The sequence below is a fragment of the Phytophthora parasitica genome (assembly GCF_000247585.1).
Source record: "Phytophthora parasitica INRA-310 unplaced genomic scaffold supercont2.10, whole genome shotgun sequence".
Lineage (NCBI taxonomy): Eukaryota > Oomycota > Peronosporomycetes > Peronosporales > Peronosporaceae > Phytophthora > Phytophthora nicotianae.
The window spans coordinates 159,114-176,065 of record NW_008648996.1 but is presented as its reverse complement, the minus strand read 5'-3'; the positions used below and the strand labels follow the sequence as shown (position 1 = coordinate 176,065).

Sequence of the window (16,952 nt, the reverse complement as noted above, 5' to 3'; positions counted from 1 at the left end):
TGAGCTAAGTTTACCTATAAATAAAAATCAGTCTTAATCGTACCCTCAAGTGAGTACTTCGTCCCCTTCAGACCAGAGACACGTGAACGGTCATTCACTTAGAGTTTGTATACTCTAGAGGAAATAAACTTCCTCTGCACAAGGTGCTGTGTGACCCCGTCACAGTTCGTCACTACGTCGACGGCTTGCCGCCCACCCGAGCTAACGCTCGTCTAAAGGAGGAAGTGTCACGGGTGAAACCAGTGTGAAGCTCTCGGACGACACCAGTCGACCGAACTCAACGGCAACGACGCGCAATCCCAACGGCAACAGCTCGCTGAAGCCCATCGTCCTCGACAAGGTTCCACCAGCATCGCATGCGCCGTTGAGTTTTTTTTTTTTTAGCAAGTTGGATTTGCAAGTAGTAGTCGTAGTAGCCACCTTAATGCTCAGTCTTCAATTTCCATCATTCCTCGCAAATAAGGCTCAGCAACAAGTCGTTCAGTAGAACACGTGACACAACTCACTTGCCATATTTGGACAGTTTTAAAGTTTTTGTTAACATCCCATCCCCGAAATTTCAGAGCTTCTTTGTGCGCAGTACGACTTAGGCACGCACCAATGCTCAGTTGAAGGGATGGCAGGTACGTGGAGAAACATGGGCATGCTGCTATGGAAGAACTGGCGCTTGAAGCAGCGCGATAGCCGCTTTAACTGCGGGCGGCTCGGCAAACGCTGCCTGTACCCGGTGCTCGTTACGGACATCATGGCTTATTCTACTGCTTATTCAGAAAATATGCGAATACAACACGCAGTTGGAATCGTCCTAGAAACGTTTCCATCCACGTGGGCTGGCTCCGTTAGTTAACCAGTGGAAAGATGCTAAGCTGTGGATTTACATGTCAGTTGATGCAGCGAAAAATGTTTACTTTAGACTTTGGTATTCCAAAAGCTTCTTATCCTTTTCGTGATTTCACCCAAATCTCCAGGCGGTTTGATCGGTAAATGGCTGAGGAAAGCTTTCAACGTTCTTGCCAACAATGCTTTCGTGTCCCGATGCTGTCCCAGCCCCAGCCCTAGTCTTTGTATCAACGTGTTCATGTTGATGTATCAAAATGATTTTATCAGTCTTGTATAGCCGTATCAACACTGCTTCTCAAGCCTGATGCGCGGTCATCGCTACAATTGTCAACACCGCTCGTAAATTTCTAATATATGCCCTTAAATAGCAATTTTACATTTTTAACTAAGCTGCATGTATTCATAGTATTTTGACTGATCGCGGGAACAGCCATAGTGCAAAGTACGTAAACTATCCGTAGAAATGGACAGTCATATTTCTTGCGACGGGGGATGAACTTACTTAACCCTTTCATGAACGGGTACTTTTGACCTGGCTATACTATAGTATAGAAGGTAAAGTCATAAGACCGTCAAAGGGGGCACTTTGTTCACTTTCATGGGCGACACGAGTGGTACTCGAGGATACACCTCCAAATAGGGCAAAATGCCCTCATGGCCACGAATGGGTAAGTATTAAACATTTCCAATCTTACCAAAAAAATATGGTACTGACAACTCATCTGGTTTAACCAACAGCAGCTGAGTTTATTGAGGACCTGTGGGCTCGAGTACTGGTGGCTTGGCCTTGGCTAACAAGCCCGCCGAGCGATTATTGAATTGCTTGGGGGCGTTTTGGCCCCTTTGGAAATTTGATAAATTACTAATAAGTGATATGGCTTGCAAGCGCTGACTACTCGATGTAAATACCCCTTGAACTCCGATAGCAGGCATAACTGACGTTGCGAGTTTCAATGCGCACAAGCATGCTTTAAAGCCTTTAAGTTGACCAAACTACACGAATTTGTTTTCTCTGCATTCTCTCTTTCGAGGATTTGAATGCTAGGCATCCGTCCTCTGCCTGCAACTGAAGATGAGCCCTCAATGGCTCTAAAAAACTTAAAATTCTAAATTATATTAGCGTGTCACACATATTGCCACAATGGAGTCGTTGAAAATGCCTAAAGAAGAACTACACCTTTTAACCTTCAAAATGGCAAAAAGGAAATTCAATGCTGCAAAATGTAAAGTCAAAACTGCATTTATTGTAATGGAAAAAACGCATAAATTAATATCCTCACTGACCCACCGGCATGTCTTGCAGTTGAATCGCCGCAGCATGGAACTTGACTGTGTGCAGCGCACTTGCGACACAACTCCGGTGTTATGGCCTCGTGGACGAGCAAGTCTGCAGCCATCATTAAGTACTCCTCCCGGTGCTCTTTGATGGTACGATGAGGAGGCACTTGTAGGATCGCTTGGCGGTGGCGGGCTAGAAACCGCTTCACCATTGACTTGAACACCGAAAAACAGTTCTCTATGGGGTTTAACATGGGTGAATATGGACCCAACCTCAGTAACGTTGCTGAGGAGAACCTGTCTTCTTTGAAGACCGCTTCTATTCGAGCGTGACACGGGGCGTTATCGGCCACAAGCACCACGTCTTCGAGAGGCGTAGAGTGCTCAACGTGTGTCAGAAGACGGCGAATAAAGTCGTTGCAGCGGTCCGCTGTGAAGGACCCGAAACGGTTTTCCACGTACGCTATTCCATCATCTGATATGCAGGCGATAACGTGGATATTGGACCCCTTACTTGCAGTGTTGCGATCGACTGCGCGCTTTCCTTTCAGGCTTCGCCCTCGTCGACGTGAACACCACAAATTAAAGTTAGTTTCGTCTACATAAAATATCTTCTTACCTTGTGACTTGTAGCTCAGAAGTTTAATGACGTAGTCTTGTCGAAGTTGCTTGTTGTGTGGAAGGTTCCGGTAGTTATTGTCTCGGTGAGTTTGTTTCATGGTGTACATACGCGCATCCACGTGGCGCTTCACAGTCTGATGAGTCACTCGAACACCGAAACGCGCCTCGAGCGCCTCGACCATTTCGACTAGCGTAAGGTAACAATTATCATCTAAGAGACCCAGGAGATAGTCGATGTGGACATCTTGGATCTTGGTGTTGCGGCGTCCGCCGCGGAGTAGCCGTGGAGGGTTCTCCCAATCTTCTGCTGCATGTGCCGCAGCGACCCAGCTATAGGCTGTGGGCAGCTTGACGCCGTTGGTGGTGGCAATCTCACGCCAGTTTAGCTCATCACGAGCAGCACGAATGATCCGGAGCACAGTGGCGTCGTCGTAGAGCATCTTAAAAATGTTGTTAGGGGTAGAAAGTAGATTAAGAAGTAATCGATGCATAGCATCGCTCGCGCTACTGTCCACTGCTTGCTACTGTCCACTGCTTTTGGCGCGAACCGGTCCCGCCTTTCGGAACTCCAGCGCAATTTATTAGTATCTCGAAAGTAATGCAAAACTTTATTTTCTGTCAAATTCGATTGGCTTCAAATTATTCGTTTTAGCGTGATTGCAGTTTTGATGTTACATTTTGCAGCATTGAATTTCCTTTTTGCCATTTTGAAGGTTAAAAGGTGTAGAGTAAGGTGGTATAACCGAGTTCAACACTATGGGTGTTCCCTCAATTCCACCCAAGTTGTTCAATTTTTCCTGCATTACAAAAATACGGTAAAAAAAAAAAAAACAGTGATTTTAAAAGGTACCCTTTGATTTTCTTTGTGAAATATACTATTACAGTACATTTAGTTTTCTGGTAACGGATTTCAGTGGAAAACTGACAATTGACTGATGCTGGCGACATGTCCTTCAAATCTCAGTCCTGTTCACAGCCTCTTTTGCGTCCGTAACAATTCCACACGTAAAATCTATATTTCGTTCCAAGAAAGGCAAAGGATATTGCTACAACATGAAAAACGGATGTCATGGGCCTACAACTCTCCAAAATTGGAGAAGTCGGTACGCCGTCTAAACCCGCACCAACCTTCAACCCAGCGGGATTTAGCCATTCTTGGGCCTGAGTTTAAGCCCGCGTGCTCTGCACACAGATCTTAACAGTAAACCACAGGCAAAATTGAATGTATTAGACTCGGGTTGCCGAGCGTGTCTGCAATCACCCCCTCCAGCCGTTTTCGGGCATAAGCGCAAGGGTTTAGCACAAAAATACAAATGCCAAGTAAGTCATATTGTACTAGTAGTCACTCTGTTCCAAGAAACCAGCCATGATCATGATTACCATATTTATGGTACTTATACAGTACATGTTTATCAAAGATACTGGAATTGTCATTTTAACGCTCTCTGTATGCATTAACAGAATTTTAGAGCACAGCAGTTTGGAAGGTGAAACTGATAAAAGCTTTAGTTAGGTTGATACCAGAATCCGTCGCTCGATTAACGACCAACCGACCGTTGTACCATGCCTGCCTTTGCACTAGTACGCAGGCAAACACCTCCATCCTGCTCACTGGGGATGGCTGCTGTATCAGCATGAATATCTGTTGGCTCACAGTTTCTGTCCTTCTGCAAATAATACATACCTTCAGCTGAAAAGCATTTTTGTCTAATCGCGTAGCGGTGGGCTCGCATCGTTCGATTTCTTACGACATCATTTGATAGCTTTAGTGGTCAATTTTATGGTGTGTGGCATCAAATTACATGTATTACACTCTATCCTACATACCTATTTATTCATTTCATACCCATTTGTTCATTGACAAAAAATACTAAACAAGATGGCTTGTGCAAATCCTTGCATAACACCTAGAGTGTGGGCTGATCGGTTTGTTCATCTAGAGTTTAGGGTTTACATTCGAATGGATCAGATTGCAACAGAGGCGCAGCTTGTGTCACACAAGAAAGCTCTACGTTTCTCCATTGTTGGCTTTCGAGGTTCACATTGTAAATTGCTGATCACGGTCAGGATCACAGAGAGACAAGACTTTCAACCAAATCGACGGCAGTTGTATTTTGATTCGCACAAAGTGAAAACCGTGCCGTGATCCGTACCTTCCACGGCTTTCACCAGTTGTTTGCAAGAGAGAGACCATTTCTTGATTTTCGTCAAACTCGTCGTGTGCCATTGCTACGCCATGCAGTCTGTGCTTTTGTACTTGTCAGGAGTCTTCACGACTCTCCTAGTACTCGCAACGCAACCGGGGGCTGTTGCGCTGAGCTCCGGTCTTCAGCAGCGGTATCTTCGCGATAAAGCGTCTTCGGACTGGCCCTCGCTGCGTTTCCATTTCAAGGTAAAGCGTAACTGCGTGGGCATCTTCGGACATACAGACTTCTCCTTATTCGCCAACCCAGTGGTATCTACCGATGGATCCAGCGTCCTCTACGACGTCTTTGGAAAGTTTAAAGACGACACCTCAGTGTACAACTACACACAAGTGGACGGTGTCTCGTACTTACGAACGACAGAAGAAGCCTCCGATACCAGTACGACCCAATGTCTACCGTCCGATATGAACGAGTTCCCTCCAGTCAACGCTATCGTTTCAGCACTAAACGAAGCCACGCCCTTGTCGAATGCCAATAATCCCTTCAAGTGCGATGGCAGTCTGTTCAAAGTGACGGCGAACGGATTCAATTTCAATTTATGTGCACTAAACAACGGTTTCAAGATGTATGGAAGTGAGATGGATATTACCGTGAGCTATCGCAAACATCGAGTGAAAATCGTGGCTCCAAAGAGTGAAGGCTGTGAAGCTGAGGAGATATCGAGCTCGGTATCGTCCATTGGAAAGGCTCTACTTACTGGAACTCAGTTAGCTATGGAGGAATTACGGAACTTACAACCTGAGCTGTCTATTTGGTCTGACGATGACAGTGATGACGATGACAGTGATGACGATGACTCGTGTTCATGCAAGTCGACGCCACGTCCGTGTATCTTCATCCATGGTCTTGGAGTGAAAGCTGAATCTCCTGTCCTTGAGGACTCGTTGCCGTACTGGGGGAAAATTATCCAAGATCATGCTCCGTGTTGTACATCTATCAAGTTCGCACACCTGAATACAGTGAACTACACATGGCTCAACGGTACTCAACAGCAACAAGTGTGCGATCGCGCTCTGGCAGTGAGCAACAGCAGCACGAAGCACGTTATTAAGGATACGATTGTCGTCACTCACTCCATGGGAGCCCTCATGCTCGCTGGCGCTATTGCTAGCGGGAGGTGTAAGCTGGACCCGAGCTCAACTTGGGTGAGTACAGCTGCACCAATGCTCGGAAGTATGGCGCCAGATTACGCCCAGGAAGTGTGTGCGGGAGATACCAATCTGATAGCTGAAAAGCTTGCCCAGTTTAAAGATCAATGTCCGGTACAAAAAGCGACGAAATCACTGGCGTACTTTAACGGATCTTACAGCTCACCGAGACTTAACAAGGCGTACAAGGTTGTTCAAGAAGTCTATCGGACAAACGTGTCAGCGGTCATGTGCAGCGAGAGCTATTCTGGAATTCTATCGTCGTATCAAGCGAGTTTTTGGATACTGGGCGAGATGATTCCGCACAAATCCAAGAAAAATGATGGTACGGTGGAGTTTCATAGCTGTTCTAAGGGGCTTGACCTGGCGAAGTTTGGAGATACATATAAAAGCCGCTTCTATCGGACAAAGTTGAATCACTACGACATGCAGTTTCGAGCTGGAGACGCGTTCTGGAATAAGGCAAAGATGCCAGTCAAGTGGTTCGAGTGTCTACTATAACCAGACGGCTTTGTTTAACAGGACCTAATGGGTCGATAGTCTTTTTGTTTAGTCGTTAACAAACGACTAACGCTGTTACTGATCGCATCTTGGAGTGACGCTGGTGCAGCATTACTATAGTATTATGCCAGCCAATCTACATGTAGCTGTCTCAGTATTGAATGAACTCTTATATCAACTTCGCGCCACTATAACAAATCCTATTTGTCGGTATATCTGTCAGTACTGTGCTTGTTTGCATTCACTTCGTATCACTTGGGTTGCATTGGAATTACCACTCAAGTCATATCATTGCTTTGTTTTCCTAGGTTAATAGTAGGATCATTGATAAACGTTGGGGCTCTTTAACAGAGCTGATAAAATGATATCAGAATTGGACTTAAGTAGCCGTTCATTCGCTTACTATGATGTTTACTATGAGCAAAACGTCATGTTATGGTGCGTAATTGTGCTGTCTTCCGCCCACTTCGTATGCAGAGCTAGTAAGTGAAGATGATACTGAAGAAGCAGAAGAACTTAATTTGCATGAGTAACATTTCGAATATAGCATCTTTCCAATAAGAACTGTGTTTGCAAGTTTACACATCTGCATTATCCGAATAGAAGAATATACGAGCTAGCTTTTTCTGTTATTACTGTGCGTTTTAATGTATTTTATATATACCTAACAATAGCAGTAAAAGAGCTCCTTTTAAAGAAGAAGCTAAGTCTGAGGCAAGTGGTGACACCGGCCATTATCTCAGTTCAAGAGCCGTGTATACATGTATAGCCGGATGTCGTTGCTCATCAATCGTGGCTGTTCTCATCTCTGGCGGGATTACAAACGTTCACTGCAAAAGTGACATGTTATAAATATCGTACGTTCGTTTGCGCACATTAAACAGTATAGTATTGACATTGCTGCATTCAGCACACGCCTGCCGAACATATCAAACTTATTCCAACAAACCTTTGTTCTGATTCGAAGCGCGATTCGAAATAATTCAAACCATTATTATTTAAGGTCAATGTTATGATTTGTTTTTTTTTTTAATCAGTCCAAGCAACCAATCAACATACGGGTGCATGCAAAATAGTCGGTCGATTTGCACTGCACCGGCACTGTTTGGGCTGAGGATAAACATTGGGAGCCTGAAACAAGCACTCAACAACCACCGGTGATGTGTCGACCGCATTTCACGTTCTTTCGCTGTTGGCACACGAGATGCGTTCACCACTTCTGGTTGTATCATTTGCTGTAGCGCTAATACTCCAAGTGGTTGTCGGTACCAGAGGCAACGGCGATTTTCAGACTCAACAGCAGTTCGATTTCCAGCAGAATACAACAACACAATGGCCGTCTCTACGATTTAACTTCAGGCTCAAGCGAAGCTCCATGAAAGTAAACGGTCAATCGATGTTCTCAATGGTTGCTGATCCTGTTGTATCGGTTGATGAATCACACGTCCTATACGACACCTTCGCTACGTTCACGGAAGACACGACCGTCCACAACTATACGTTTGTCAACGGCACCGCGTACTACTCTAGCAACGATCTGAACAACTCCACTGCTCCCGCTACAATCGAGTGCCTGGACCCAGAACTCGATCATCTCCCGTCGATCAACACTATTGTGGATGCGATTAACCTAGCGATACCGATTTCACGTGGTCCCAGTGGTGTGGTATGCTCGAGTGAGAACCTGTTTAAAATTGTCGTGAACGATATCGACTTCGCACTATGCGCGTCTGGACTGTCGGAATTTACGATGTACGGTAGTGACATGGATATCACAGTAGAATACGTCGAAACGCGACTGAGTATCTCGTCACCTATGGTAATGAACGATGAGTTACCTGGTTGTGTGAATTCAATGTCACCAAGTATAGTAACCTCGACTGGAAAATCGGTGTTGACAGGTAAACCTGTATCGACTGGGGGTTCGAGGAGACTTAAAGCCGAGTTTGATTTTACGTGGGGAGATGATTCTACGTGCCCGTGTAAATCAACGCCAAGACCGTGCATCTTTATTCACGGTATGGGCGTTCCTCGCGAATTACCCGAAAATCAAGACTCATTGAGTTATTGGGGAAACATAACTGGCCACACGCCATGTTGCACAACAGTGAAGTACGCGGTACTCGATACAATAAACAACACGTGGACAAACAATACCCAACAGTATAAGGTTTGCGATCGCGCTCTTGCTGTCAGTAAAACTAGCAAAGACACCGTTATTTCGGACACTATCATCGTCTCACATTCGATGGGGAATCTCATGTTGGCTGGAGCGATCGCATCGGGCAAATGCAGTCTGGATTCTAGCACGACGTGGGTGGGTATTGCAGCACCAATGAAAGGGAGTAAAGCGTCCGACTTTATCCAAGAATCTTGTGCTGGAAAAACCAACTTTATCTTGGAAAAAATGGCAAACGATAATGGACGATGTCCACCCACAACAGCGTTAAAATCTATGCCATTCGAGGGCGAGAACTACAGCACGCCAGCGATCAATAAGGCCTTCGCAGCAGCACAAAAGGCGTTCCAATCCAACGTGTCTGCGTTGATGTGCAGCTCGAGTTTTTGGGGACTTCGATCATCTGACCAGACGACACTATGGGCACTTGGAATGCTTGGACAACATCACTCGTGGAAAAATGACGGCATGGTTGAATTTCAGAGTTGTTCAGTCGGATTTCCAGAGTCAAAGTTTGGCAGAACCTGGAAGGATCGATTTTACAGGACAAAGCTGAATCATTACGATATGCAGTTCAAACATGGAGATGGATGGTTCAGTAAGGCGAAGATGCCTGTAAAATGGCTCGAGTGTTTGTTGTAACAATGATAGCATAAAAAGCAATAGAGATTAACCATGCTTACTATCAAGCGTTTTCTCACTGTATACATTTGTAATTTACTTTCGTAGTTCACTTTAAATATTTCATTAAACCCAGTCAATCATATCATTGCCAGTAAATGAAATCGGATATAATAGTAGTAGTAGTAGTAGTAGTAATAGTAGTAGTACGCGTCGTATGCATGCATGGATAGTAGACTGAGTTAGACATCCATTGGATACCTAACTTAATCGCCCTCACGAACTCCGTTCATCAATCGTGCCATCGCTCTAAAGAGCAGCAAGCCCCTCACCACCAATTCGTTATCGCTTTCTTCCACCTCACCTTCATCGTCGCCCTCGTTTTTGCTTACGATTTCATACGTGAGTGGATCAAAATAGGTGTCGTGAACAGTCTGCTCCTCTACGTAGTCGAAGAAGAGCTCATTTTTGCGACTACTCTCTTCTACACGCCAGTTTGAAGTGAGCATATCGATCCAGTTGAATATGTCTCCTTCACGTCCAAACAGCGAGACGTTGACACTTAACGAAGGGTGTTTCTCCTTCACAGCATCCAGCATTGGTCTGAGTTGATCGCGCATTTACGGCTCACTCCACATACGCATCACTTTGGACTCATACGGATTCGAGACGTAGATAAGTGGCTTTGTACGACATGAAGCAGCTCCAAGCGATTCCTCGTCAATCTCAGACAGAAGCCTCAGAAGATTCACAATTTCAGCATAAAAGCGTGGTGGCGCAAGTCTAGTACGTTGAATAGCACGTTGATGCCCACCAATCTGGACACCAAGCATCCGTTTGGGTCCAACAGAGCCCACAAACTTGGTCGCTTGTCTGATCCACTCGAAGATGTCATTGCCAGTCAAACGCGCAGCACAGAACTCAACAGACGTAAGATACTTGAGTTTCGCAAGAGCAGTCAGAGTCCGATCAGAGAGGTCGTTTACACACTGAATGTTAAAGTTCTGGTAGATGGAGGCGTCCGTCATGTCGACTGATTCCAGAAGGGGACAATACTCAGCCGCTGTCTCCCAGAACTTGTCTCCATACACAGCCGTGCTAATGTATTGCGTTTGCAGGTTATTGTTCTGGATACAGTCGATGTCGATCGAAAGACTCGTTAGTGCTGGACACACCTTCAATACCGCGCGAGCTTCACTAGCCGAGACACCGTAACCCGGAGGATTTATCGTCTCTGCTGTCTCAGTTCCGATACTTCCACTGCACTCTCGTAAATATTGGTCGTACTTCCAGTTGACATTCGCAGATAGTGATAATGATTTCAACCGAGGCTTAACGTACTCGCCAAACACACGGAAGAATGGATCCGCAAATGGTACTACAAACCAGTGGAAGCTCCGCAAGTTCGTGCATGTGGCATTAAAAGCTCTCCATGTTTCAAGAGAAATGGTCCACATCTCTGGGCAGTGAACATCTGCATACGAAATAACTTTCTGGTATCCGTCAAGATACTCGATCTTCGGACAAAATTTCGTAACATTTTCAATGAACTGCGTGCTTTCTCGATAATGATTTGTCTCGTTCCGCGAGGGAACTGTAAGTTGCTTCAGGCCACCAGTGGAATGCCATCTCTCCATTGTAGCATACAAAGCCGTCATGACCTTGTCGACGCTTGAGTTGTTAACTGTGTGTTGCTTGTTGAAATTTTGAGGTAGAATCAGAAATTCTAAATGGCGACAGTGCGTTGCTGCAGCCTCCAAGATCGCGCATATATGTTTGCTGAACAATGAGATCTTCGTCAAGTGGAGTCGTTTTAGTCCGGGTAGAAACCCAAATAAAGTGTTCCATTGGCTTTCACATTCTCCGACTTTCCTGGTCTTGGTGGGATTGTAAAGTGCCGATCGCCGTCACTTTTTTCAATCGGATTCTAAGATCATTCACTGAAGATCCTCCCGTCTTGACGCTTTGGTACATTGCTGCAAAGCCTTCAGGTGTCGCGGAGTCTTCTAGAGCCAAATCCATTGTTGTAGTTCGAAAACTCCTTACGAGAACGCGCATGGAGTGTAAAGTGTTTTTGCATACCAGAGCCACATCTTCAGCCGATCGAGTGACAACTTTCTCTCTAAAGGCGCCAGGTCCTAGGTGTAGCCGTACACTGCAAACTCCAGCACGCGCGCGAGCACTGGGTTCACTCCAACTCGATATCTACTTGGTCTGAAACTTTAAAAGTTTAAAATACTAAGGTTTCAATAATATTGTTATGGATAAGCGTGTAGCCCCCCCCCCCCCCCCCCCCAGTAATAGCTGCATTTTTTGTTTGCCGCAATCGCTCCAGCCAACATGCAACTCCCCGAAAGCAACGATCAGAAATTTCTACTAGGTTTTTCTTATTCTCTACCATCACCTCTCAACAATTTGATAGTTCTAGCCATAGACTTTAAGATTTATTCGGAATAAGGAATAACGTATTCCTTTCCTGTTGGCAGGTGCTTTGTAGAAGACGCTGTTGTGTTAGAATGCAAAAAGAAGTAGAGAGAAAAAGACTAGATACATCCGTAACATAATGTCGAAGCGAACCTACCGTTTTGTTAACTTATGAGGCAGAAGCGTCTTGATTTTGAGCGTTGCTGCAGCTATTCGTGTACTAATGGCGGTCCAGTGTCTAGACCAGACCCCAAGCATGAAATATAGATGCCGACCCCCTAGTCTTGCCGTGAAGGTACCGGTAGTAAAACGTTCGATCTCAAAAAAACTACTGCATGCACACCTTTTCAACTTCAAAATGAGAAATTACAATTCAATAAGTGACCCACCACAATGGCGATACCTATGGAGCAAACTTGCCATGTGATTTAATGGTTTACGGTTTTTCATGTTGGGGTAGCTTGGCATCTAAGTCCCGTCCGAGCTTCTTATTGCAATCTCCACGACCTTCACCACCGTCGGAGCTACCATCGTTTTTACTGGCTAGTGACACTTTTGAGCATACATTTTGACATATTCTGATAGAAGCTTTTGCAACTGTCAGAATCCCGGTTTGAGAAATAGATTAGGTTTTGGAATTGGACTAATAGTTTCTTCATTTCGCGTTTGGAAATCCTATTCAGATTCAGAATCGAAACAAAAAGAACGGGAGGTAGGCAACACCTCCCTGAGCACGACAGGAAGGGCGTGGCTTCGCGCAAGCTACGCGGTACAACACGTCCGATAGAAACTCAAGGAGAACCTGGTTCCTGCGTGGACACATTGAGTAGAGTACCCCCCTTCTTGGTTGGGCTGAGCTGCCATTTGATAGTTCTAGATGGCGCGAACACCCTTTCCACCTGATGCTTCAGTTACCGCTGTCGTCATAGAATGTTTGACCCGCCACTGCACGCTAGAACACCAAGTACTAGTAGCGCATATGGTAAAACTGGAGGGGGGGGGGGGGTCTGCTGCATTCTAACAGGGGGAGCTTTGAATTAGACACTGAGTCAGATGCAGCACGATGCTGGTTCCAATCAAGTCGAGTCGACTCTCTCAAAATTGTTACTTTATTTTGTGTAACTTCTATTCTGTTTCGGAATTGTGTCCGGAATGGCAATCATAATTCTTGGTTTACAGCTCCATTTCCGTTTTCAGATTTAAAACCAGGCGCACAGCCGTTTTTGATACCGGTTCCGGAAACGGACTCGGATTGTGACAATTGCGAAAGCTCTCAAACTTGTAATTTGCCATTTTGAAGTTAAAAAGGTGTAGTATTTGCCTACTTACCAAGTACTTAACCCTTCAAAACGATTTTCAAAGTATATACACTCGGCGACAGGTAAAAACGGCCACCCACATCGGAGGCCGTAACTTTATCAGTTTTACAAGTTAGCGACTGCTATTTGAATATGTTAGGGATTCGATTGGTAGAAATACGGCTCTTGTGTTAACGAGCCGGACTTCGCAGCTGTTGACATGGCCAGCATATTTTTGACACCGCGTCAGGTTATATCGGCCACCCATTCCCATACGAAAATCAAGTCAAACAGAATGATGGTCAAATTAATAATGCGTCTTGTTGCCTTTCCTGTAAAGTACTTCCACGCATCTGCGCGGCATAGACTCAATAAGCGACACTAACAAGGCGTTGGGAATAGTGTCCAAAGCCTCAAATAGAGCAGCTTTTAATTGAACCACACTCTCAAGCTGTTTACCATTACTATAAACCTTTCCTGCTCATAATAGACCAGAGATTTTCAATAGGGTTAAGATCTGGAGACTTAGATAGCCAGTCCATAAGTTGATGTCTTGCTCCGCGAAGAACTCTTTCGTGCGCTTGGAAGCGTGAATGCGTGCGTTGTCCTGCTGATAGATGAACCCCGTACCGTAGTTTAAATGAGCAAATGGAAGCAGAACTCGGATGACTACGTGTACACTGTCTCCGAGTACCTGCTTCCATTTGCTCATTTGGATGACTACGTGTACACTGTATTATGTACCTGTGTAACAAATATTTTTTTGCGTTGCTAAATTCAAAGTGGGATAGACGGTACTTTAATCGCTTTAGGAGGTTGATCGAGCCGATTACCGCATTTGAGATCTCATACTACAGAGAGATCTCTTACTACATACCGTGCTTTGACCAATCAGCTTCCAAGTATGCTACAGCTCATCGCTTGAGATCTCTTAAGACGTAGCGTATAAATCAGGCGAATGCTCAGCGGAGGGCCATTCATTACAAAATAAGCGCCATGCCGCGCACTCCACGCCCCCAAAACGTAATGGCGCGGACTCCAGGTCAGCAGCAAGGAAGGACGCGGACGACAGGGACCATCAAGCTACCTAAGCAGTTTAAAAGAGTGGCGATTTCGTTTCGTCATAAGCTCTATGTGATCGAGTTCTACGATGCAATTATCTCGAAGGAGAAAATGCACGTTACTATCAGCTACTTCTATCCTTCACTCGCAGCAGACAATGTTAAAGTGAAGAAAAGACAAGTATACAACTGGCTTAACCAGCGCGCACTTATTATCGATAAGTGTGAGACTGGTTGTGGGTCTCATTGCAAGGATATAGAATTCGGGATGTCAGCAACGCTGTCGCCAGAATTTGAGAAGCAATTGGTACTCTGGATAAACTCCCTGCGGAAAGAAGGTGTACCTGTCACAGGCACAATGGTACGTATACTGTTATGAGAGTGCAGGTCTCTCCGAGGGAAAGTTTGCTGCTTCTCAGACGTGGTTGCTATCCTTTTTGAGTCTTTAAGAGAGGTAAGTGACGCTGAGCAGAGACTATCCGACACTGAACCAGATTGGGTGCTGTTCAACCGACTTCTCGAGGAAGTTCCTGTTGTTCGGCATGTAGTGGACGCAAGTCGATACGTTGATACGTTGGCGGTTGAAGAGCAAGATTTTGGTAGTTGAATACTTCTCTGGCCCGCTTAATAAATCGCACATAACCGAGTAAACTGTTTTTATTGGATAAAAAGCGGTAAGTTCTTATACTTGTCTCCCGACCACTAATTCTGGCACTGGTGAACGCTTATTCTGCACACTCCAATATCCCACTCGCGCCGATGCCAAGAACCCCCGAAAAAAAGGACATCCCACCTGCAATACGACTTCGCGTAGTGTTGTTCCTTGCCGAGCGCAGTGTCCGCGGCAAGCTACTCCGTGGGTCTGTGTGCGCGGCTATGGAGGAATTTGGCTTCTGCCGCAATAGTGTCAAGAAAATGTGGGGAATTCGTGGCAAGGTGGACGTTTTTTGTGCCTCTACAAGGACACCGCTTAAGCGGGGGAGGCGCTTGGCACTTGATGAGTCAGTACAGCTGGTACAAGCTGTACCGCTTTGCCAACGCCAAACCCAGCTCTCATTAGCAGCAGCATCCGGTATACCCCGGACTACACTACAACGCTATCTTGCCGATGGTACGCTACGCCGTGCTGCATCGCGATTGAAACCGGCATTAACAGCGGGCCACAAGACGAAGCGTCTCCAGTGAGCATTATGGCATGTGGACTTACCATTAGGTATCGTAACGTGTATATACTATTACTTTAATTTACTATAAAAATGATTATTGGCTTTAGTCTAACAAAATAATTTAATATTGTTTTGTTTAGGTGGTCGAATGTACCGCATGCATCACATGTACGATACGGTGCATATAGACGAAAAGTGGTTTAATCTATACAAGGGAACAACGAAGTACTACTTGACAGCTAGCGAGCAGTTGCTCTACCGTACGTGTCCGAACAAAAAGTACATTGGAAAAGTTATGTATCTGGCAGTTGTGGCGCGTCCTCGCTACGATTTCCATAGAAAACAACATTTTGATGGTAAGATTGGGATATGACCTATCGTGGAAAAGGTCGAGGCGCTTCGTAGCTCTATTAATCGCCCAAAAGGAAGTATGATTACTAAGAATGTGTCAATGACAAGAACCCTTTATCGCAAGTTTCTTGTTGAAAAGGTTTTCCCTTCTATTCGAGCGAAGATGCCAGGTAATTTTTTTACTCTTTTTTTAACTAATATTTTCTTTCCATCTATTTCTTCTTTTTATTTTTCTGATTGGAGTTTTGTAAATTTAGCTCGCAGATGGTCGACCGTCGTGGTCCAGCAAGACAACGCAGGGCCACACGTTTTGGAGAACGATGCTGAGTTGGAGACAGAGGGAAAGGTTGACGGCTGGAGCATCAAGATGCGTTGTCAGCCACCGCGTTCGCCCGATCTGAATGTATTGGATTAAGGCTATTTTTCTTCTATTCAAGCATTGCAATACCGAAGGGCTGCTTATGATTGGAAGGCATAAATATTAGGTTAATTCTTATCTCTCTTCTGATTGGTTAATTTTAATTGGTGGCTCACCGTTATGCCCGGATTTTGGAAATAAACCTCACCCTCTTTGCGTCCAAATTTTAGAGCTTCTAATTCGTGTCTGCGTGCACGGGTACATCCTATGGAAGCTAATCGTCTAATTTAATGGTCCTGAAAAATAGGTGTAATATCGCTAAATATTGACTGAACTGCGTAAAAAAAAAACTCATGGGATTCAAACTGCGGAGAGTTTGAGCGCATGGCGCTCATCCGTACCTGTTGCTAGTGCAACAAAACAATTATGCTCAGGTGCGCTAAACTGGGGGGTTTTCAATGGTGTGCTTTCCGCTTTCTGCCGGGGTCAGGCTTCAAAGTTATTGGTAAATATATGAAAGCATCATTTTGAAGCGGGCCAGAGAAGTAGAATAATAATATGATCTTTACCTTTTGGGTTGGTATCTCGAGGTGCTTAGAGTCGTCGGTACATGTACATCTCGTGTCCGATTTACAACAGTATTGTGCCTTTCTGCCAAAACGCCCTCAGTTTTATGGTCCTACGTAGGAGGGTGGCCCTTACGGATAGAGTTGTTACGGTTTTTTCTACCGTTATTAACTTTAAGTACGTTAAATTCCCTACTTTGGTTAAATACCGTTAAATACTTGATGCGTGGTTGCTGTTTTTGTAATTTCACATTTTCTTGCTCAGACGGTATTTCCGCAGCAACCGCCGAGGCTGATCGCTTCAACCTGATCGCAAGACCTCCTTGAAGCAAG

At 45.1% G+C, this 16,952-nt stretch overlaps 7 protein-coding genes across 7 annotated transcripts; 4 read left to right on the top strand and 3 right to left on the bottom strand.

Annotated features, from left to right (window-relative positions):
* Positions 1-201: 201 nt before the first annotated feature.
* PPTG_21929 (hypothetical protein) lies at positions 202-327 on the bottom strand (the record flags this gene model as incomplete). Its single annotated transcript, XM_008901097.1, has 1 exon — positions 202-327. One exon carries the CDS (start codon positions 325-327, stop codon positions 202-204), a length of 126 nt encoding a protein of 41 aa, XP_008899345.1.
* Positions 328-4,947: 4,620 nt separating this feature from the next.
* On the top strand, positions 4,948-6,781 carry PPTG_06630 (hypothetical protein). Its single transcript, XM_008900676.1, has one exon. The coding sequence runs from the start codon at positions 4,976-4,978 to the stop codon at positions 6,593-6,595; it is 1,620 nt and encodes a 539-aa protein (XP_008898924.1). The 5' UTR covers positions 4,948-4,975; the 3' UTR covers positions 6,596-6,781.
* Positions 6,782-7,970: 1,189 nt separating this feature from the next.
* On the top strand, positions 7,971-9,416 carry PPTG_06629 (hypothetical protein; the record flags this gene model as incomplete). Its single annotated transcript, XM_008900675.1, has 1 exon — positions 7,971-9,416. One exon carries the CDS (start codon positions 7,971-7,973, stop codon positions 9,414-9,416), a length of 1,446 nt encoding a protein of 481 aa, XP_008898923.1.
* A 245-nt stretch (positions 9,417-9,661) lies between these two features.
* On the bottom strand, positions 9,662-9,994 carry PPTG_06628 (hypothetical protein; the record flags this gene model as incomplete). Its single annotated transcript, XM_008900674.1, has 1 exon — positions 9,662-9,994. The coding sequence occupies one exon, from the start codon at positions 9,992-9,994 to the stop codon at positions 9,662-9,664; it is 333 nt and encodes a 110-aa protein (XP_008898922.1).
* A 21-nt stretch (positions 9,995-10,015) lies between these two features.
* Positions 10,016-11,032, bottom strand: PPTG_06627 (hypothetical protein; the record flags this gene model as incomplete). The annotated part of the gene is made up of 1 exon (XM_008900673.1): positions 10,016-11,032. The coding sequence occupies one exon, from the start codon at positions 11,030-11,032 to the stop codon at positions 10,016-10,018; it is 1,017 nt and encodes a 338-aa protein (XP_008898921.1).
* A 3,081-nt stretch (positions 11,033-14,113) lies between these two features.
* PPTG_06626 (hypothetical protein) lies at positions 14,114-14,785 on the top strand (the record flags this gene model as incomplete). Its single annotated transcript, XM_008900672.1, has 2 exons — positions 14,114-14,539; positions 14,651-14,785. 2 exons carry the CDS (start codon positions 14,114-14,116, stop codon positions 14,783-14,785), a joined length of 561 nt encoding a protein of 186 aa, XP_008898920.1.
* Positions 14,786-14,918: 133 nt separating this feature from the next.
* PPTG_21928 (hypothetical protein) lies at positions 14,919-16,110 on the top strand (the record flags this gene model as incomplete). Its single annotated transcript, XM_008901096.1, has 3 exons — positions 14,919-15,289; positions 15,485-15,700; positions 15,953-16,110. The coding sequence occupies exons 1-3, from the start codon at positions 14,938-14,940 to the stop codon at positions 16,108-16,110; spliced, it is 726 nt and encodes a 241-aa protein (XP_008899344.1). The 5' UTR covers positions 14,919-14,937.
* Between the last annotated feature and the right edge of the window lie 842 nt (positions 16,111-16,952).

Bases quoted from the DNA above. Each gene is read 5' to 3' on its own strand.
- PPTG_06630 (XM_008900676.1), top strand. From the start codon at position 4,976: ATGCAGTCTGTGCTTTTGTACTTGTCAGGAGTCTTCACGACTCTCCTA.